Below are 22813 nucleotides of genomic sequence, written 5' to 3'. Positions count from 1 at the left end.
AAGCTACTGTAGCCTATGCCAATCCTAAAATAGCCTTCATTGAAAACATTTGATATTTAGCATACTCAACTCACTAGGAAATAGGTAGAATTTACAACATAAGCAACAAACACAACATACGGACTATTATGCAGGCAAAACTTCTCAAATAAAATATAGAGAGCAGTGTTTTCCCCCATTAAAGGCATTTACACCACCGCAACGATGACGCTCCAGTCTTACGTTCTTACATGTATACATGATTTTCTAGTAGGCAGCGTATCATCCAATGGAAAGTCTTGCACCTCCCAGGATAGAATCTCAGCATTGCCTGCCCGGTAGTCCTCTCCGCTGTCACAAAATACTCACATTTCCAAAGCTTTTAGTAAACCACAATGTAATCTCCATATCTAACAAAATGAGCCGATTGGACAAACTATGGGCGTAAATCGTATTGGTTTTAACTTTGTTACATTTATGGGATTTCCATCTAGCGTTACTGGTGCAATGCAGGTCCGACCTAGCCAATACTTGCGGCCAATACATAATATTGCGGGTCTGCTCTAACCAATCAGACGCAGCGTCACATAACGACACTGCAAATTATCCAGCGTCAGCCAGGTAGCGACTTTATACACTACGAGTATCCTTCCGCTATAGTAAAATAGTCCAGTGTAGAAGTTTTGTACTAGAGAAGAGACCGAAAAGTTTAGTTTGATTTTATGGCCTTTCGAAGTATCATTGATAGTCATAATGTAACTAATGCGAAATGTATTTCTCAATTATTCACCGGCTCACTTGTTGTTGATGTAGTGTGATTAATTATGTCAAAATACAGGGAATATGGAGGTTCCCCTGTCCTTATTCACGAGGAGGCATTATGTTGCACAGGTTACAGGCCTAATGTGTTGTATTTAAGGCAAGGTTTGTAAAATGACTTGAATGAGACATGTAGTTTAGAGTTAGCAAGACCTATAATAGGTGTGGCAGGTAGGAGCAGTGGGCCAGTGATCGAAAGTTTGCAGGATCGAATCCCCGAGCTGACAATGTACAAATCTGTCGTTCTGAAAAAGGCAGTTAACCCACTGTTCCACGGGCGCCGATGACGTTGATCTCGATTAGGCAGCTCTGATTCAGAGGGGTTGGGTTAAATCCCTAATAAAATAATAACACACCAAGGACTGTCTCAAATGACCTTGGTGACTCTTATAATGTTCTTGGCTGTTCTTGCCGTAGTGTATGGAGAGTTGGTGCGCTATGGCGCAAATCAGAATTGAAATGAGGGGATGTGCAGTCTACAATGTGCACAACAGGCCTGCTAACTACAGAAGACGCAGGGCGGTCCTGTGATTGACACGTCTCCGCCTTGTAGCGGGAGGGACTTAAACATAGTATCTGCAGTTGGAGAAATAAGGAAGTGAGTGAACAGGCTGGGGTATTGTCTAGATGGCCTACAGCTTTTGTCAAATAGACTTCAAATGTATATTTTATTTTAGCTAACCATAGATGTAGCTTTTCCTAACTTTAACCTGATCATCCTAACCTGGTACATTAATTCTCCTAACCTGCTGCGTAAATTCTAAACCTACTACGAAAAGTACATTTGAACAAAAGCTGTATCCATTCTAGCCACTACTACATGCTGGGCTAGGGTCGCGGAAGGATACATAGTCCCCATTCTAACCACCGCGAGTATACACCTCTATCCCGCTAGTGGAAACTCCATCTAAAGAACGAGCACACTCCTAGTCTGCTTCATAGATAATCAGCCTAGATCCATCAAACATGGTATGTATTTTGATTCCTTTTTAGATCATTTGTCAATGCATTCAATGCCACGATATAACGGGAAATGAATGGGGCTATTGGTAAAGATTTGAGGAAATCCTCAATTTTGCCACTCATAGATTTACATAATTTTATTTTACCTGGATTTAAAAATTAGGAACATCAAAAGGCGTGCTATTTTGCAGCTATTATGTCGTTGCATGGGATATTTAATTTAGCCTCGATGGTGAGTTGATTAGATTTGGAGGGACGTTTTCCGTGGAGCGGGGATTCCGCGATAACTGCGCAATTCTTACGGCATATTAGCTGGCTCGATGGCAATATCGGGGCATGTAGCCAATGATAGATACTTCATTGCATGTAGCTAACATGTCCCATGTTGCTGCACAGTGTAGATTGAACGAATTATCCGATTAGACTAATAGCATCGGGATAACTAGCAAGTTATACTAGATGATTAAAGCATAGATATGTAGCTAAAAGTTATTACATTTCAGAGTCTGTGTGTGTAGGCTGGAATGGAGTAGCGCGCTACGAATATGGGGGATGCTGCTGATAGATGTCATGTGTCTATGATTGATAACCCGTTTTATTAACTGGCGATCGAGTTACATATATCAACTCCTGTATGATATTGATTAAGATGAATCTAATTTTGAGGCAAATTAATCAATTCAGTAGTTCGATAGGTCTATTAGCTGCTTTTGTCGATGTTGCATCATCGTGTCTTGCTGCCTAGAGACGATGATGATAATGATAATTGCAACAATCTATCTTTCGCCTCTGATCCGTAACATAAATCCCAACATCTACATCAAATGGGGGGATGGGGGGATCAGACAAATTGCAACATTGTATATAGTTTGGCCCACTGGCGTTCTGCAGTACAGTAGTTAGAATGTTTCGGATGCTTCTTCACGCTCCGTTTATGTCAATGTAATGCCGACTGATTTGGTTGTCTTTTGCAAATTCTCAATGCAAATGCTATGATGCTTCTCGTTTCATCGAGTCGCCAAAGCTCTTTGGCAGTCACATAGGCAGCCCACTGTACAGTAACCTAGGCAAGAACATCAACAGCTGTTCAGTCTTGGGTCTGTTTGGAATGAATAAATTCATTTAAATGCAGAATACAGTATTTGTTTGATGTCTTCCTTATCAAATCCGTTTGCAGTTACAAAATTGTTTAATGGGAATTATTATCAGATTAAATCAGCAATGCATTTCAAACTTCACTGTATAACTGTCAAACAGTCCACAATGTTGGAATCAAGCTCATTAAATTCCATATAAAAGCATCTCTCAGCCAAATGTCAGTCCTGATGTAGAAGTGATGCAGCAGGGGTGTGATGAAGCAGGGAAAAGGCCTCTCCCAGTCAGTATATTGATTCTCTGCCCTATGGATCGTTCACAGCTCTGGGGAAGTCAAGACATATAAACTACATTTTTCTCTGTGTGAACAAATATCCCATATATGGTATTGAACGGCATGCCGTAGGTTTCATGTTGCATACCACGGTAATAATTGGAGTATATAAATGGAGCTTTTGAAAAGTTGAATCTGTGCGTGAACCTCTGTGTAGGCCTACCTTACACTTCAACACAATACAGCTATTGAAGTGCAAACAGTGTGTCTCAATTGAGATGGATGTGTCATGTAAGTAGTCTGAGTGTAAACGGGCCTATCCTATTCCTGTGTCGTGTAAACAGGCCTATCCTATTCCTGTGTCGTGTAAACGGGCCTATCCTATTCCTGTGTCGTGTAAGTAGTCTGAGTGTAAACGAGCCTATCCTATTCCTGTGTCTGAGTGTAAACGGGCCTATCCTATTCCTGTGTCGTGTAAGTAGTCTGAGTGTAAACAGGCCTATCCTATTCCTGTGTCGTGTAAACGGGCCTATCCTATTCCTGTGTCGTGTAAGTAGTCTGAGTGTAAACGAGCCTATCCTATTCCTGTGTCGTGTAAGTAGTCTGAGTGTAAACGGGCCTATCCTATTCCTGTGTCGTGTAAGTAGTCTGAGTGTAAACGAGCCTATCCTATTCCTGTGTCGTGTAAGTAGTCTGAGTGTAAACGGGCCTATCCTATTCCTGTGTCGTGTAAGTAGTCTGAGTGTAAACGGGCCTATCCTATTCCTGTGTCGTGGGCCTATCCTATTCCTGTGTCGTGTAAGTAGTCTGAGTGTAAACAGGCCTATCCTATTCCTGTGTCGTGTAAGTGGTCTGAGTGTAAACGGGCCTATCCTATTCCTGTGTCGTGTAAGTGGTCTGAGTGTAAACGGGCCTATCCTATTCCTGTGTCGTGTAAGTGGTCTGAGTGTAAACAGGCCTATCCTATTCCTGTGTCGTGTAAGTGGTCTGAGTGTAAACGGGCCTATCCTATTCCTGTGTCGTGTAAGTGGTCTGAGTGTAAACGGGCCTATCCTATTCCTGTGTCGTGTAAGTAGTCTGAGTGTAAACGGGCCTATCCTATTCCTGTTCCTACCTTGTTTGCTGGTGCATGTGGAGTAACTTAGAGGACATGTGATCCAGTGCATTGAATCATTTATTTGCTTGGCAAATGGTCCCATCCAGGCATGGACGGGTCCGTCTGTAAACTGCTATCAGGATTGTGTTCGTTCCTTAGGCACCTGACTGAAACAGGGAGGGACTACAGGGAGGGGACTCCAATAATAATGTTATTTTTCATTTTTCCGTTGCAAAAAGTTTTCCCTTGTGTGCCCAAATGAACACGACCCAGTTGTAGACTGAACTCAAACCACCACTCAGGTCAACATGGCCTGGTCCTATCCTGCAGACAGCAGTTAGTTAGCTGCTGGTGTTGCTAGTTGGTGACCAGCTGGACTAAAACAAAAGACCCGTATTAGCACATTATGAGCTGAAAAGCCTCCCGGTACAAAAGTGCGTGTTTGGGTGTGTAGTGTTTCCCCGGGGACTAAGGGTTTCCTTTGTTATGAGTCATATTGATAAGCTATAGGGGAAGCAGGTCCTTTGAAAGAGGCCTGTTGGTTTGCATAGTCCATATATTGTACGGTGCCTCCGCTGTCACTACCTACACTCCTGTAGCCTACGGCTGTAAAACTGTAGCCTACGGCTGTAAAACTGTAGCCTACTGCTGTAAAACTGTAGCCTAGAGAGCAGAAACACCAGAATAATACCTGCCCTGTCAATGATGTTTGAGAAGAATGGTGCACTGCATACCAGACTGAGCTAGCTAGTTTCTCCTGTAGGCTACTGCTGTAAACCCAAGCCTGTATTGTAACCTAAAGACAGACACCAGAATACTAAGGGGGGGTGGGTGCTGTGTGTCAGCCTGTTGAGTCCTGTCTCTAGTCCCATACTGAGGTTGACACAACACCCTCATGTCCATAGGCCACGGTGAATCAGAGGGAGTGTGTGTGTCTGTGGTCGTTGGGGTTGTTCTGTGTTGTGTAAATTCACCAGTACTTTGCTGCCTACCAACAGATTGCACATCCACCCAGCCCCTGTTGCCTTCCTGCTAGACTGGCCAGAAGAGCGAGGGAGGGAGGGAGCCCCAGAGAGGAAAGGCCTGTAGTAGGAGTGTGGGCATGGTTCCAGACAGACCTAGCCATGCCAAGGGAAAGGAAAGGGAAGGGCTGGAGAAGGCCTGGTCGCGTAGCAGCACTGTGAGGCCCAGTCATGGAAAGGCAAGGGAAGGCATGGGCGGGTGTAGGCCTGGCTGTGCAGCAGCACGGTGAGGCCTAACTGTCTGAGAAACAGCCACAGGATCTCTGCCACTGAACCCACCCAATGCCCAGCCTTTCAGAGGGAAGAACAGTTAGAGAGAGAGAGAGACACAACATTTCACAAACCTCACAGATGGAGAGAACGAGGGAGACCAGAAGAATGAGGAAAGGAAAGCAAAGGCTATTGTCCTCCATTTTATTGAATCACGTCAGCTAATATATGGACCTGGGCCAGTGATGCAGCATCAGAGCCATGTAGAGACTATTTTGCTATCAGCCAAAGTTAAAGAGCATCTCCAAAACAAAATAATGTAAGTTGAGGTCTAGGACTTCAGATGAATCCCCTTCTCTATTGCTCTGTGTGATTTATCAGAACCAACAGACCTTATCACAAGGAAGGGAAACCTCACCCCACACACACAGTATGCCTACGCTACAAGGAGTGGTGGTTGTGTCATGGTGTCACGTGACCATTCATGTTGTGGGCTGAGGCAGGTCTATGTTTAGTGTTCTCAAACCCCAGATATTGAATACACACAGATCTATCTATAAAGACACATGCTGTAGGATATTTCTTCTACTTTGTGACAGAACTGGTTGCTATTCTGTGTGACTAATTTCACAGGAGACCTGGTGATGGAAACTATTGGCATACAGGGGAATGTCACTGAGTGTGTGTGTGTTCTGCTTTTCCCACTGCCAGCACCAGGCACTCTGTTACGTCAGTGGTTTGTTTGCCGTAATCATAAGCATGGGGGCACCTGTGGCATTAACCATTCACTCACACACCCCACACACCAACAGGCTTTAGGTGCTTTCCTTATACCTACGCTGCTGCCGCCACTGTGTGAATGTTTGTTTGAAAGCTGTGGCCCTGTGTGTCTAAACTCTAAAGACGTCATTCATCTGTGGGTCACTACTAAAAAGAAGTGCTGCCAAGTCACTCACACACACACACACCTCTGACTCAGCTGTTAAATGGCACTAACAGAGAACATACAGGGAGGTAGTCAGGCAGACCAAGCCAACTGAATACACCCCTACAGCCATTGTTTTTTCATGTTACAGCAGGCCAGGGCCAGAAATCATTTAGAAATCATGAAATAGGACAAAACACATTTTAAACAGAGTCGGTTCTATCTGGGTAATGTTCAGAAGGGAGAAAATGCTACGTACTACCTGAGCTTGGTCAATAAGAACACTCTTTCTGTTTCAAAAACATGTTTTTGTGTCCACTGACTGAACACATCCCAGGCTAGTCTAGCCTCTGGAACAAGGTTGCCTCTGTCTGGGCCAAGGTTGCCTCTGTCTGGGCCAAGGTGGGGGATATTCTGGTTCCCCATCCAAGTCACTGGTCTGTAGAGGTCCCTGGTCTGAGCCTTGAACAGTGTCCTCACTGTGGGGCAGGTGACAGCCAGGAGAACATGGTTAAGTAGTTTGGTATTGAGTGATGTTGGTTCCCTCTCTTTTTTTCCTCAGGCCGATCAGCTAACAGAGGAACAGATTGCAGGTAGGAACCACTGAGTAATCACTCCAGCATGCTTTTAACACGGCTGACTCATTTAATGAACAGCACAAACACAGACATACAGGGAAAACACACACACACATATACACACACACACAGATATACACGTCCACACACACACATATACACACACACACATATACACGTCCACACACTCACACACACACACACACATATACACGTCCACACACACACTCACACACACATGTCCACACACATACACATATACACGTCCACACACAGACACACACACACACACACACACATACACGTCCACTCACACACACACACACATACATGTCCACACACATACACATATACACGTCCACACACAGACACATATACACGTCCACACACACACACGTACACACACATGTCCACACACACACATATACACGTCCACACACAGACACACACGTCCACACACACACACATACACGTACAGACACACATACACGTCCACACACACACATATACACGTCAGACACACACACACACACACACATATACACGTCCACACACTCACACACATATACACGTCCACACACACATATACACGTCCACACACATATGCACGTCCACACACACATACACGTCCACACACACACACACACACACACACACACACACACATACACGTCCACACACACCCATATACACGTCCGCATACACGTACACACACACATATACACGTCCACACACATATATATATATATATACATACACAGTGAGCTCCAAAAGTATTGGGACAGTGACCCATGTGTTGTTGTTTTGTCTCTGTACTCCAGCACTTTGGATTTGAAATAATACAATGACTATGAGGTTAAAGTGCAAACTGTCAGCTTTAATTTTGGGTATTTTCATACATATCGGGGGAACCATTTAGAAACTACAGCACTTTCTCTACATAGTCGCCCCTCCCCCCATTCTAGGGGACCAAAAGTATTGGGACAAATTCACTTAGGGGTAGAAAAGTTTACAATTTGGTCCCATATTCACATCACTCAATAACTACATCAAGCGTGTGACTCTACAAACTGGTTGGGCGCATTTGCTGTTTGTTTTGGTTGTGTTTCACATAATCTTGTGGCCAATAGAAATTAATGGTAATTAATGTATTGTCATTTTGGAGTCACTTTTATTGTAAATAGCAATAGAATATGTTTCAAACCACTTCTACATTAATGTGGATGCTGCCATGGTTACAGATAATCCTGAATCAATATTGAATAATGATGCGTGAGAAAGTTACAGACACACAAATATCATTCACTCAAGACGTGCTAACCTCGCACCATTACCATAGCTGGGGAGGTTAGCATTTTTTGGGGGGGGGTATGATATTTATGCCTCTTGTTTTCTACATACTCCCTTTTTAAAATATAGCTTAATGTAAAGTGATACCCATCCCACAACCAGAGCTTGAGCGACAGCCCAAGAAACACGTTCATTCTCCTCCCTCCCTTCTCACAGAGTTCAAAGAGGCGTTCTCCTTATTCGACAAGGATGGTGACGGCACCATCACGACCAAAGAGCTGGGCACCGTGATGAGGTCGCTGGGACAGAACCCCACAGAGGCGGAGCTGCAGGACATGATCAATGAGGTCGACGCTGACGGTGAGTGGAGAAGTAAACACACTCGATATGTCAAAAAGGCAGGAAACAGGAAGCTTATAGACAAACCCGATTGGTGGAAAGTGGCCAGAGGAAGCTGGGGTAGTCATGGACACTTGTTTTGTGTCATCAGAAGAAGATACATTCAGTTGCTGGATCTAAATGCATCTCCTCTGGATGCTGAAGTACATTATGACAACCTAACTGTTACCTGCCTTACGGGCTTCTGGAGTGTACCAGCTCGCTGTCACAGTGTCAGCTTTACCAACAAGAGTCAGGCCTGTCACCGTGGTGAGTGACAGCTCTTCAAGAAGCCTGTCCCACCCCATAAACTTATCAACCCAACTCCCTCCTGCCTAGATAGTTCTGGCTGAGTCAACAGAGACTCATGAATGGCACCCTATTCCTTTTCTAGTGCACTACTTTTGACCAGGTCCTATAGGGGGATGCCATTTGGGACGCACTTTGAGTGATTGAGAATGAGGGTGATCGTGGTGGATGTCAGTCGGCAGCGTCTTTGACTCTTAATGATGTTGGAAATGGAACCTGACAGCTTCTAGGTGGCTGGTCAGACCTACCAAACTGAGGTGATGTCCTGTCAGTCATCTAGGGGGCTGGTCAGACCTACCAAACTGAGGTGATGTCCTGTCAGTCATCTAGGGGGCTGGTCAGACCTACCAAACTGAGGTGATGTCCTGTCAGTCATCTAGGTGGCTGGTCAGACCTACTAAACTGAGGTGATGTCCTGCCAGTCTTCTAGGTGGCTGGTCAGACCTACTAAACTGAGGTGATGTCCTGTCAGTCTTCTAGGTGGCTGGTCAGACCTACTAAACTGAGGTGATGTCCTGTCAGTCTTCTAGGTGGCTGGTCAGACCTACTAAACTGAGGTGATGTCCTGTCAGTCTTCTAGGTGGCTGGTCAGACCTACTAAACTGAGGTGATGTCCTGTCAGTCATCTAGGTGGCTGGTCAGACCTACTAAACTGAGGTGATGTCCTGTCAGTCTTCTAGATGGCTGCTCAGACCTACTAAACTGAGGTGATGTCCTGTCAGTCATCTAGGTGGCTGGTCAGACCTACTAAACTGAGGTGATGTCCTGTCAGTCTTCTAGGTGGCTGGTCAGACCTACTAAACTGAGGTGATGTCCTGCCAGTCTTCTAGATGGCTGCTCAGACCTACTAAACTGAGGTGATGTCCTGTCAGTCATCTAGGTGGCTGCTCAGACCTACTAAACTGAGGCGATGTCCTGTTAGCTTCTAGGGTTTTGGTAAATGGGGCCTTATCGATCGGACTGCCATATTGATCGATCTCACCGTGGCTTGGCTCGCTGTATATATCCAAAGTTCTCCCTTCTCTCTCTGTTCTCAACAGCAGGGCCACCGATTATCCCTCTCCTCTCTCCTCTTTGTACATTCAGTTGCCTCAGTGATGTCAACAGCAGGGCTATAGATTCTTTACTAAACAAGCAGAGTGCATGACAAAGGAAGTAGAGAATGAGGTTAGCTTTACCCCAGAGAGCTGTGCTGTTGGTCTTTGAGAGGAGAGCGGCTTTACCCCAGAGAGCTGTGATATCACCTCTGAGAGGAGAGGCTTTACCCCAGAGAGCTGTGATATCACCTCTGAGAGGAGAGGCTTTACCCCAGAGAGCTGTGATATCACCTCTGAGAGGAGAGGCTTTACACCAGAGAGCTGTGATATCACCTCTGAGAGGAGAGAGGCTTTACCCCAGAGAGCTGTGATATCACCTCTGAGAGGAGAGGCTTTACCCCAGAGAGCTGTGATATCACCTCTGAGAGGAGAGGCTTTACCCCAGAGAGCTGTGATATCACCTCTGAGAGGAGAGGCTTTACCCCAGAGAGCTGTGATATCACCTCTGAGAGGAGAGGCTTTACCCCAGAGAGCTGTGATATCACCTCTGAGAGGAGAGGCTTTACCCCAGAGAGCTGTGATATCACCTCTGAGAGGAGAGGCTTTACCCCAGAGAGCTGTGATATCACCTCTGAGAGGAGAGAGGCTTTACCCCAGAGAGCTGTGATATCACCTCTGAGAGGAGAGGCTTTACCCCAGAGAGCTGTGATATCACCTCTGAGAGGAGAGGCTTTACCCCAGAGAGCTGTGATATCACCTCTGAGAGGAGAGGCTTTACCCCAGAGAGCTGTGATATCACCTCTGAGAGGAGAGGCTTTACCCCAGAGAGCTGTGATATCACCTCTGAGAGGAGAGGCTTTACCCCAGAGAGCTGTGATATCACCTCTGAGAGGAGAGGCTTTACCCCAGAGAGCTGTGATATCACCTCTGAGAGGAGAGGCTTTACCCCAGAGAGCTGTGATATCACCTCTGAGAGGAGAGGCTTTACCCCAGAGAGCTGTGATATCACCTCTGAGAGGAGAGAGGCTCTGAAGTAGTGTTTATGTTGCCCTGTCATTTTTTTTCTTATCATTCACTGTTATCCCCTCCCATTCACTGTTATCCCCTCCCATTCACTGTTATCCCCTCCCATTCACTGTTATCCCCTCCCATTCACTGTTATCCCCCCATTCCCCCCTCCCATTCACTGTTATCCCCTCCCATTCACTGTTATCCCCCCCATTCCCCCCTCCCATTCACTGTTATCCCCTCCCACTGTTAAAATCCCCTCCCATTCACTATCCCTCCCATGTGAAAAATAGTTGGACTTCATTGGTTTCAGCTGTTTTCCTAGAGGCCTTTCTGCCTTGCCTATGAAAAGCTATTCTGTGGAATGAATGTCGTCACAGACAATAGAATGAGTCTGCTTCCTATAATTTGCGATAGCAGTGCCTCCTTACATAGGCTATATAATCACACCATCTCCCACTAGTTCCGTCTCTCCTCTTCTCTCCCTCTCTCCATCTTTCTCCCACCCACTCCATTTACCCTCTGGTACACCACAGGCAGAGTCATAGCCAAGAGTCAGTCAGCCAGCTCTCCATCTCCCCCTCTCGTACGCCACAGGCAGTCATAGCCAAGAGTCAGTCAGCCAGCTCTCCATCTCCCCCTCTCGTATGCCACAGGCAGAGTCATAGCCAAGAGTTAGTCAGCCAGCTCTCCATCACCCCATCTCCCCCTCTCGTATGCCACAGGCAGAGTCATAGCCAAGAGTTAGTCAGCCAGCTCTCCATCTCCCCCTCTCGTATGCCACAGGCAGAGTCATAGCCAAGAGTCAGTCAGCCAGCTCTCCATCACCCCCTCTCGTACACCACAGGCAGAGTCAAAGCCAAGAGTCAGTCAGCCAGCTCTCCATCACTCCACACCTCCTCTTCCAGGGGTGCTTTTCCTGCCTTGCTACCTAATGTCTAAACACAACTCACCTAGTTGAGTGTGTTTCCCTGTCTGTGTCCCTGTCTATGTCTCTGAGTGTTAGTTAACAGGTCATTATCTAGATACATGGGCTCCGATACTATACAGAAACGATACGTTTTGTTTGAAACGATTCGGTTTGATTAGAGAACAAATCGATTTGATGCTTCTCACATTTGTTGCATAAACACATTCATTTTCCATTCTAAACGAAAACCTGCCGCTGATGGAGCTCATGAGCTGGGGCCTCTCTGAGCTGGGGCCTCTCTGAGCTGGGGCCTCTTTGAGCTGGGGCCTCTCTGAGCTGGGGCCTCTCTGAGCCTGTGTGTGTGTAAATTACAAATCAGCTATGACATAGCCAAGCCAATGAATATATAGCACCATTTTGGATTTGCATTGCACTCTGCACCTTAACTGAATGTGGTAGTTCTATCTCCTCCAATCCAGGCAACGGCACCATTGACTTTCCAGAGTTCCTGACCATGATGGCCAGAAAAATGAAGGACACGGACAGTGAGGAGGAGATCCGTGAAGCCTTTAGGGTATTCGACAAGGTAAGGTACTACATGTATTCAGTGCTAATTTTACCATGTACATTTTTGGCAACCCCCCCATCCTTGGAGAGTAGATACTATTATCATCATACTCAATTTTGCTTCGTTCTAAACTAGTAAACAGTCAACTTTCATAAGATGTACCTACCTTTAATAAACACATCGTCAAACTCTTCCTGTTGTGGTGACGCTATATATATATCATTAACCGTCCAATGGGATTTAATTCTCCACTCATCATTACCCATTGGGGATTTGCCCCTCGGTTATATCCTGATTGCTCACCCAATGGGAATGCCTTTCCATCTATTCTCACCCAATGGGATTCCTTCTCTCCTGTGTCTCCAGGACGGAAACGGCTACATCAGTGCTGCAGAGCTCCGCCACGTCATGACAAACCTGGGGGAGAAGTTAACAGACGAGGAGGTAGACGAGATGATCAGAGAAGCAGACATTGATGGAGACGGACAGGTCAACTATGAAGGTAAGAGGACAAACCCTGTATGGTTAACCAGCCACACGTAGCAGTGGTTATTAGATGGGAGACAAACGGACAGGTCAACTATGAAGGTAAGAGGACAAACCCTGTATGGTTAACCAGCCACACGTAGCAGTGGTTATTAGATGGGAGACAAACGGACAGGTCAACTATGAAGGTAAGAGGACAAACCCTGTATGGTTAACCAGCCACACGTAGCAGTGGTTATTAGATGGGAGACAAACGGACAGGTCAACTATGAAGGTAAGAGGACAAACCCTGTATGGTTAACCAGCCACACGTAGCAGTGGTTATTAGATGGGAGACCTGTCCGTTTGTCTCCCATGAATGTAAGAGGGCAGAAGGGGAGAGTGGGGTAAGTTGAGCCACCCTTGTTTCTAGGAAACCATACACAAAGTTAATAATTTGACCTAATATTTAGGTACAGGTCATCATATAAATGGAGTCTGAGAAGGAAGAAACCACGGTAACACTTTAATTGACACCCAGTGTCATAACCATGTTATAATACTTTTGTATATATAGTGTATGTGGACACCTTCAAATTAGTGTATTCGGCTAGTTTAGCCACACCTGTTGCTGACAGGTGTATAAAATCCAACAGGTCAGTTCGTCAAATTTCTGCCCTGCTAGAGCTGCCCCTGTCAACTGTAAGTGCTGTTATTGTGAAGTGGAAACGTGTAGGAGCAACAACGGCTCAGCCGCAAAGTGGTAGGCCACACAAGCTCACAGAACAGGACCGCCAAGTGTTGTAGCGTAAAAATCGTCTGTCCTCAGTTGCAACACTCACTACCGAATTCCAAACGGCCTCTGGAAGCAACGTCAGCAAGAACTGTTTGTCAGGAGCTTCATGAAATGGGTTTCCATGGCCGAGCAGCCACACACAAGCCTAAGATCACCATGTCCAATGCCAAGCGTGGGCTGGAGTGGTGTAAACCTCGCCGCCATTGGACTGTGGAGACTTGGAAACGCGGTCTCTGGAGTGATGAATCACGCTTCACCATCTGGCAGTCCGACGGACAAATCTGGGTTTGGCGGATGCCAGGAGAACGCTATCTGCCTTAATGCATAGTGATAGCTGTAATGTTTGGTGGATGGCGAATAAGGATCTGGGGCTGTTTTACATGGTTCGGGCTAGGCCCCTTAGTTCCAGTGAAGGGAAATCTTAACCCTACAGCATACAATGACATTCCAACATTGTGGCAACAGTTTGGGGAAGGCCATTTCCTATTTCAGCATGACAATCCCTTCATGCACAAACCATATAGAAATGGTTTGTCGAGATCAGTGTGGAAGAACTTGACTGGCCTGCACAGAGCCCTGACTGCGAGCCGGCCCGATCGCCCGACCTCACTTATGTTCTTGTGGCTGAATGGAAGCAAGTCCCCACAACAATGTTCCAGCATCTAGTGGAAAGCCTTCCCAGAAGAGTGGAGGCTGTTATAGCAGGAAAGTGGGGACCGACTCCATAATAATGCCCATGATTTTGGAATGAGATGTTTGACGAGCAGGTGTCCACATACTTTTGGTCATGTAGTGTATGTCATAACTGCTGATAACATGTCATTATATGGTCACTGTCATGACCCTTATTTACACCGGTTGTGACCTATACTGCATTATGTAATGGCCGGTTATGACACTTACATAACAGTTTTCAAAACACACATTTTTTTCAAATGAGTTTTTTTCCCTGCAAAGAAGTTTCCTTTCGTTTTGAAAGTTTGTTTCATAAATCCTTTGTGTCTGTTTTTTTCTTCATATTTTAAATAACTTGTAGAAAAGACACTTTGGCCATCCTGTGTCACTTTACTTAGACTAAGAAAATACACATTATGACCATCATAATTATTTAAGCCAGATAGAAGGGCATGTATGTGATAGGCCTATCAATCATCAGTCAAAAAGAGGGTGTCTTTTCCTGATCCTGAAATCTGCTCCTACATTCATCCCAGTCATCAGCAACAGAGCAATGGTGTAGGTGCATGTCTGACATCAATTGCAATGATAATTCAATATTGTACATTTTCAGGAACTGTTATATAACATAGCCTACTTGTCAACAGTATGTTTATGATGGTGTAATGGAATGTTTTACCTTGTTTTGTGGGTTTTGACACTCATGTAGGTGTCAAAACCAGCCATAAAATAACGCAATACATGTCACAACAAGTCTAACTATTTCATGACAGTGTTATGACCATAATATAACAGGTTATGTCAGCTGTTATCAGGTGTCATAAGGTGCTATGGCCGTGTCAGAAGGTGCTATGGCCGTGTCAGAAGGTGTTATGGCTAGGTGCTATGGCCGTGTCAGAAGGTGTAATGGCTAGAAGGTGTTATGGCCGTGTCAGAAGGTGTTATGGCCGTGTCAGAAGGTGCTATGGCCGTGTCAGAAGGTGCTATGGCCGTGTCAGAAGGTGTAATGGCCGTGTCAGAAGGTGTTATGGCCGTGTCAGAAGGTGCTATGGCCGTGTCAGAAGGTGCTATGGCCGTGTCAGAAGGTGCTATGGCCGTGTCAGAAGGTGCTATGGCCGTGTCAGAAGGTGCTATGGCCGTGCTATGGCCGTGTCAGAAGGTGCTATGGCCGTGAAGGTGCTATGGCCGTGTCAGAAGGTGCTATGGCCGTGTCAGAAGGTGCTATGGCCGTGTCAGAAGGTGCTATGGCCGTGTCAGAAGGTGCTATGGCCGTGTCAGAAGGTGCTATGGCCGTGTCAGAAGGTGCTATGGCCGTGTCAGAAGGTGCTATGGCCGTGTCAGAAGGTGCTATGGCCGTGTCATAAGGTGTAATGGCCGTGTCATAAGGTGTAATGGCCGTGTCATAAGGTGTAATGGCCGTGTCATAAGGTGTAATAGTGAAGTGTTACCGAAACCACATTGAAAAAGTGGTGAGCAAGTTAGGTCTAAAAAAACACATTTTCACCAAGTCAAATGAATTGGTCTTAGAGGTTTCATGATGCTTGTATCTAAACCAAAGTAGATCATTTAAAGATTGTTCTATACATCAGTTGGGGTCTCTATATGCTTCGATATGAGGTCCTGAACCTAGCATGAACGTGTATCCTTATACAGTGCCTTGCGAAAGTATTCGGCCCCCTTGAACTTTGCGACCTTTTGCCACATTTCAGGCTTCAAACATATAGATATAAAACTGTATTTTTTTGTGAAGAATCAACAACAATTGGGACACAATCATGAAGTGGAATGACATTTATTGGATATTTCAAACTTTTTTAACAAATCAAAAACTGAAAAATTGGGCGTGCAAAATTATTCAGCCCCCTTAAGATAATACTTTGTAGCGCCACCTTTTGCTGCGATTATAGCTGTAAGTCGCTTGGGGTATGTCTCTATCAGTTTGCACATCGAGAGACTGACATTTTTTCCCATTCCTCCTTGCAAAACAGCCCGAGCTCAGTGAGGTTGGATGGAGAGCATTTGTGAACAGCAGTTTTCAGTTCTTTCCACAGATTCTCGATTGGATTCAGGTCTGTACTTTGACTTGGCCATTCTAACACCTGGATATGTTTATTTTTGAACCATTCCATTGTAGATTTTGCTTTATGTTTTGGATCATTGTCTTGTTGGAAGACAAATCTCCGTCCCAGTCTCAGGTCTTTTGCAGACTCCATCAGGTTTTCTTCCAGAATGGTCCTGTATTTGGCTCCATCCATCTTCCCATCAATTTTAACCATCATCCCTGTCCCTGCTGAAGAAAAGCAGGCCCAAACCATGATGCTGCCACCACCATGTTTGACAGTGGGGATGGTGTGTTCAGGGTTATGAGCTGTGTTGCTTTTACGCCAAACATAACGTTTTGCATTGTTGCCAAAAAGTTCAATTTTGGTTTCATCTGACCAGAGCACCTTCTTCCACATGTTTGGTGTGTCTCCCAGGTGGCTTGTGGCAAACTTTAAACAACACTTTTTATGGATATCTTTAAGAAATGGCTTTCTTCTTGCCACTCTTCCATAAAGGCCAGATTTGTGCAATATACGACTGATTGTTGTCCTATGGACAGAGTCTCCCACCTCAGCTGTAGATCTCTGCAGTTCATCCAGAGTGATCATGGGCCTCTTGGCTGCATCTCTGATCAGTCTTCTCCTTGTATGACCTGAAAGTTTAGAGGGACGGCCAGGTCTTGGTAGATTTGCAGTGGTCTGATACTCCTTCCATTTCAATATTATCGCTTGCACAGTGCTCCTTGGGATGTTTAAAGCTTGGGAAATCTTTTTGTATCCAAATCCGGCTTTAAACTTCTTCACAACAGTATCTCGGACCTGCCTGGTGTGTTCCTTGTTCTTCATGATGCTCTCTGCGCTTTTAACGGACCTCTGAGACTATCACAGTGCAGGTGCATTTATACGGAGACTTGATTACACACAGGTGGATTGTATTTATCATCATTAGTCATTTAGGTCAACATTGGATCATTCCGAGATCCTCACTGAACTTCTGGAGAGAGTTTGCTGCACTGAAAGTAAAGGGGCTGAATAATTTTGCACGCCCAATTTTTCAGTTTTTGATTTGTTAAAAAAGTTTGAAATATCCAATAAATGTCGTTCCACTTCATGATTGTGTCCCACTTGTTGTTGATTCTTCACAAAAAAAATACAGTTTTATATCTTTATGTTTGAAACCTGAAATGTGGCAAAAGGTCGCAAAGTTCAATGGGGCCGAATACTTTCGCAAGGCACTGTAGCTGTGTGGGCAAAAATGGTTCCTTGGGGTAAGTTTAGCAAGTTGAGCAAATGAAAGTGTTTTCTTTCCAGGTGTAATGCAAGGCATTATCGCTGGGATATGAGGTAACGACAGGGCCTGTCCTGTCCTCTGTAATGTGTTGTGTTGGATTTGCCCCAAACACAACACTTTGTATTCAGGACAAAAAGTTATTTGCTTTGCAACATTTTTTTGCACTTACTATAGTGCCTTGTTGCAAACAGGATTCATGTTTTAGAATATTTTTTTCCTGTGCAGGCTTCCTTTTCACTCTGTCAATTAGGTTAGTGTTGTGACTACAATGTTGTTCGATCCTCAGTGTTATCCTATCACAGCCATTTAACAGTTTTAAAGTCACCATTGGCCTCATGGTGAAATCCCGGAGCTGTTTCCTTCCTCTCCGGCAAATAAGTTAGGAAGGACGCCTGTGTATTTGTAGTGACGGTGTATTGACACACCATCCAAAGTGTAATTAATAACTTCACAATGCTCAAAAGGATATTCAATGTCTGCTTATGATATTTACCCATCTACCAGTAGGTGCCCTTCTTTGAGAGTCATTGGAAAACCTCCCTGGTGTTTGTGGTGGAATCTGTGTTTGAAATGCACTGTGTTTGAAATGCACTGCTCGACTGAGGGACCTTACAATTATCTGTATGTGGGGTACAACGATGAGAGAGTCATTCAAAAATCATGTTAAACATTTATTATTGCACATGGAGTGAGTCCATGCAACATGTGACTTTTGAAGCACATTTTTACTCCTAAACTTATTTAGACTTGCCATAACAAAGGGGTTGAATACTTATTGACTCAAGACATTTCAGCTTTACATAATAATTGAAAAACATAATTCCACTTTGACATTATAAGGTAAGCAAAAATAATGATATCTCAATGTTAACATTCAAAATGTAGAATAAGCCCAAGGGTGATGAATACTTTCTGAAGGCACTGTAGATATCTTTGTTAGAAAGAATACTATATTTCCCTCTTGTCTACACCTAACCAAGCCACATGTAGCAGTGGTTATTAGATGGGAGACAGACAGGTCAACTATGAAGGACAGTAGTTGAGCCAGACTAGCTATGTGTAGTGTTCATTAGGGCTCACAACAGAACGTTTCAAATCGCTTTGCAATGGTTTACAAAACATCTGTTTCTTTATTATAAGTCCAGGTAACCCTTCTCTGTTTCAGTCCATTTTAATCTAGAACCAGCTTCATGTAACGGTCAGTGCTAGCCCCGGAGCAGGCATGTAAACTCATATTTTACCACTGGCTGCCTCAACTTAAAAAATGGCCTGAGTCGCTCCCCTACTCGAGAAACCAACATTCGACCCCTCTGACGTCAAACTACTGACTGGTATCCCTTCTTTTCTTTCCAAAATACTTGACCGTGCTGTCTCTGACCAACTCTCTATATCTCTCTCAGAACGATCTTCTTACCTTAACCAGTCAGGCTTCAAGACGGGTCACTCAACTGAGACTGCTCTCCTCTGTGTCACGTAGTCTCTCTCCACTCCACTCAACCTCATAGACCTTTGACGCCGTGAACCATCAAATCCTCCTCTCTACTCTCTGAGCTGGGATTCTCAGGCTCTGCACGCTCCTGGATTGCATCCTACCCACTATTGGTGTCCCCCAGGGCTCGGTTCTAGGCCCTCTCCTCTTCTCTCTATTTACTAAGTCACTCGGCTCCGTCATATCCTCACATGATCTCCTATCATTGGTATGCGGATGACACTCAACTCCTTTTCTCCTTCCCCCTTCTAGCACTCAGGTGGCAACACGCATCTCTGCGTGCTTGGCAGATATCTCTGCTTGGATGTCGGCCCACCACCTCAAGCTCAACCTCGATATGATGGAGTTGATCTTCCTCTCGGGGAAGGCCTGCCCCGCTCTAAGACCTCTCCGTCATGGTTGACAACTCCACGGTGTCCCCCTCCGAGTGTAAAGAACCTTGGTGTGACCCTGGACAACACCCTGTCGATTTCTGCAATCATCAAAGCAGTGCCTGCAAGTTCATGCTCTACAATATCCTTAGAGTACGACCCTACCTCACACAGGAAGTGGCACAGGTCCTAATCCAGGCTCTTGTCATCTCCCATCTGGAATACTGCAACTCGCTAATGGTTGGGCTCCCCGCTTGTGCCATCAAACCACTGCAACTCATCCAGAATGCCGCAGCCTGCCTGGTGTTCAACCTTCCCAAATATTCCCATGTCATCCCACTCCTCCGCACACTCAACTGGCTTCCAGTTGAAGCTCGCATCCATTAAAAGAACAAGGTACTTGCCTACGGAGCAGCAAGAAGAACTGCCTCTCCCTAACTTCAGACTCTGCTCAAATCCTACACCCCAACCCGAGCCACCTTTTGGTCTTCTCCCGCTCAGCCCTGTCCAAGCTCTCCTCTGTCTCCACAGCAGAGTCCCTGCCCATCTTCCGAAAGCACATGAAACCCCACCTCTTCAAAGAGTATCTTTAATAGTCCCACAGCACCCCCTTCTCACCCCCTATTAGATAGAACCGTTCCCAGATGGAGATACCATGAGGCCATTTGAATGAATCATCGTCACCATGCTAGAAGGCAGCCTTTTACTCTTTTTCTTGTGCTCTCTCTCTCTCTCTCTCTTTCTGTCATTTTCTATCTCCTCCCTCTCTCTCTCTCCCTCTCTCTCCCTCCCTCCCTCCCTCTCTCTCTCTCTCTCTTCCTCTCCTCTCCTCCCTCCTCTCTCTCCCTCTCCCTCTCTCTCCTCTCTCTCCTCTCTCCCTCTCTCTCCCTCTCTCTTCCTCTCTCTTCCTCTCTCTCCCTCCCTCTCTCCCTCCCTCTCTCCCTCCCTCTCTCTCTCCTCCCTCTCTCTTCCCCTCTCTCTTCCTCTCTCTCTCCCTCTCCCTCCCTCTCTCCCTCCCTCTCCTCTCTCCCTCTCTCTTCCTCTCTCTCTCTCTCTCTCCCTCTCTCTCTCCCTCTCTCTCCCTCTCTCTCCCTCCCTCTCTCTCTCTCTCTCTCTCTCTCACTCTTATTCCCACAGAGCATTACACTGTTCACTAATATTCTAGAAGGAGCTGTTGACACAATAAACAGTCCATACATCTTCCCTACTTCCTCCCTCCCTCAATGTGCCATTAAACACCGTACAGTATGTACTCTATAAGCGCTTGAAAGACTTCTTTATTTTGGTTGGACGTCGTTGTGTTGTATTCACAGTGCAGTGACTTTTTAATTAAATAAACTTAATGAGGTGAACATGGAAGCTGTTTGGAAACGGGACATTAATTAGAATGATGTGCGTTCTGTTCCTACACTGCTTGATGTAAAAAAAATAATTAAAAAGGAATAAAACAATTTAGCAGGTGACTGCCCCGCCTAGTCCTGGGCTAATGGGGCCCAATGAGCTACAGTACGTTCCTAATCTTTGTCTTTTCTCTGACACTCTCTAATTGTTTTATATTTTTGAAATTTTGTCATGAAATGCAGCTCCGTCTCAGGTTCTGCTGTTGTACAGTGGTTGCACAGCCTTTCCTCTACAGGGAGCCAGGTTTTCCTGTGTCTACCCTTCTCAATGGCAAGGCTGTGCTCACTGAGCCTGTACTTTGTCAAGGTTTTTCTAAGGTCAAATATTTAGCCACAGTGTACTGTCGATTTAGTTCCAGATATCACTGCATTTTGCTTTGACTTTCCCAATAAGCAATATAGTTTTGTTTTGACTGTGTTGTAATTTGGTTTATCCTGATTGATCTCTTTCTCTCTCTCTCTTACAGAGTTTGTACAGATGATGACTGCAAAGTGAACCTCGCCTGACTTGCCCTGTTCCCTCTTAGAGAGGAAAAAAAAATATCTGTTTTACTTACCTCTTGGGGAAAAAACTGTTTTCATTTATTCATACTGTTTCTCTATAGAAAATAAACAAATGTTGAAATAAAATCTCTTTCCACACAGAGAGAAAAAAATATATAAAACGTATACAAAAAGTGTCTGCATGATATGGTTAGTGACCCTGTCCCCCAAAATATGAGTTCAGCATCAGTACTTTAAAAGATGCAAATACAAACCCTGTAATAACTACCTTCAAACCGAAGCAAGGCATTTAGATCCCATGGAACCTTGGAACCCCTTCCAGGTTCCATCTATCTGCTAGTGGTAATGTTTGGGCTGGCCGTCTCTCTTTCTCTCTCTCTTCTCGGTTCTCTGATCTTTATGCATGCAGCTTGTGACTGGAGCACTCCCTGCAGCCAATCAGAGCGTGCTGATTCCACAGGGGCATCGTTGGTCTGGTACAGTTTTTTTGTATTTGGAGAGGAATCCTAGTGATATGGTATATGAAAGGAAATATGGTTCTTATTCAAGCTGAATGAAACTTACTTGTATGCTAGATTAAAATATATATTTTAAAAAATATATTACATTTTCAAAATGTTTGGCATGTTTGTTTTTGTTGTTCTGTTATTTGGAGGTCCATGTTAGGTATGTGTGTACCTGTTCTGAATAGGAGGGATAGAAGGAGTCTTTGTTTTTTCATCTTTCTGGCTCTAAGGGAGATTCACTGGCCTTTTTTTCCCTTCTGTTTTCTCGACTCCGACAGGAGTGTGGCGAGGTTGTTGTGTTTATCTGCGGTATGCATTCTGTAGGTAGGAGTTTCAGCACGACTCTTATCCACTGTTCATCGGAGTTCACTTTACATTCATTCCAAGTTGTAAATGCTAGTCTTCATTTTTATTTTTATTTCCAAATAAAAAGACCATGGACTTGACTGGGTTTCTCGAGTGGTTATTTTAGGGGCATGATAAGATGTCGTGTTTGACCACATGTGACAGTTTAAAAAAAAATCTATTCTGAAATATCAACTGATATTGGATTATACCTGATAAAGGTCAATTAGGCATATTTCAATAATAGTCCTAGCAAATTCAATTGTTCAAGATCACTGTTTATCCTTCGTAGGCTAAAGTGTCATGTGACAGTGTTACATTTAGCATTACCACTCACAGCAACATTTGAGCCTCTCGGGAAAGAACACCGCTGTTTTCTTTCTTACTGAGCCCTAGATATACATACACATCTTCGGCTGTGCTTCATCAGTTCTCTCGCTCTAGATCTGAGGGAGTTGCTAGGCAACA

At 44.9% G+C, this 22813-nt stretch overlaps 2 protein-coding genes across 2 annotated transcripts; both read left to right on the top strand.

Moving 5' to 3' along the window:
* The first annotated feature begins 1393 nt into the window (after nucleotides 1-1393).
* Nucleotides 1394-22446, top strand: LOC112217936 (calmodulin-1). The gene is made up of 6 exons (XM_042300985.1): nucleotides 1394-1767; nucleotides 6946-6976; nucleotides 8468-8611; nucleotides 12373-12479; nucleotides 12828-12963; nucleotides 21458-22446. Exons 1-6 carry the CDS (start codon nucleotides 1765-1767, stop codon nucleotides 21484-21486), a joined length of 450 nt encoding a protein of 149 aa, XP_042156919.1. The 5' UTR covers nucleotides 1394-1764; the 3' UTR covers nucleotides 21487-22446.
* LOC121839992 (adventurous-gliding motility protein Z-like) lies at nucleotides 14423-16158 on the top strand. Its single transcript, XM_042300986.1, has 3 exons — nucleotides 14423-15264; nucleotides 15336-15524; nucleotides 15574-16158. The coding sequence occupies exons 1-3, from the start codon at nucleotides 15228-15230 to the stop codon at nucleotides 15759-15761; spliced, it is 414 nt and encodes a 137-aa protein (XP_042156920.1). The 5' UTR covers nucleotides 14423-15227; the 3' UTR covers nucleotides 15762-16158.
* Nucleotides 22447-22813: the final 367 nt, after the last annotated feature.

The sequence above is a fragment of the Oncorhynchus tshawytscha genome, linkage group LG18, assembly GCF_018296145.1.
Source record: "Oncorhynchus tshawytscha isolate Ot180627B linkage group LG18, Otsh_v2.0, whole genome shotgun sequence".
Lineage (NCBI taxonomy): Eukaryota > Metazoa > Chordata > Actinopteri > Salmoniformes > Salmonidae > Oncorhynchus > Oncorhynchus tshawytscha.
Note: the sequence above shows the minus strand (reverse complement) of the source record. Positions and strands in the feature narration are given on the sequence as shown.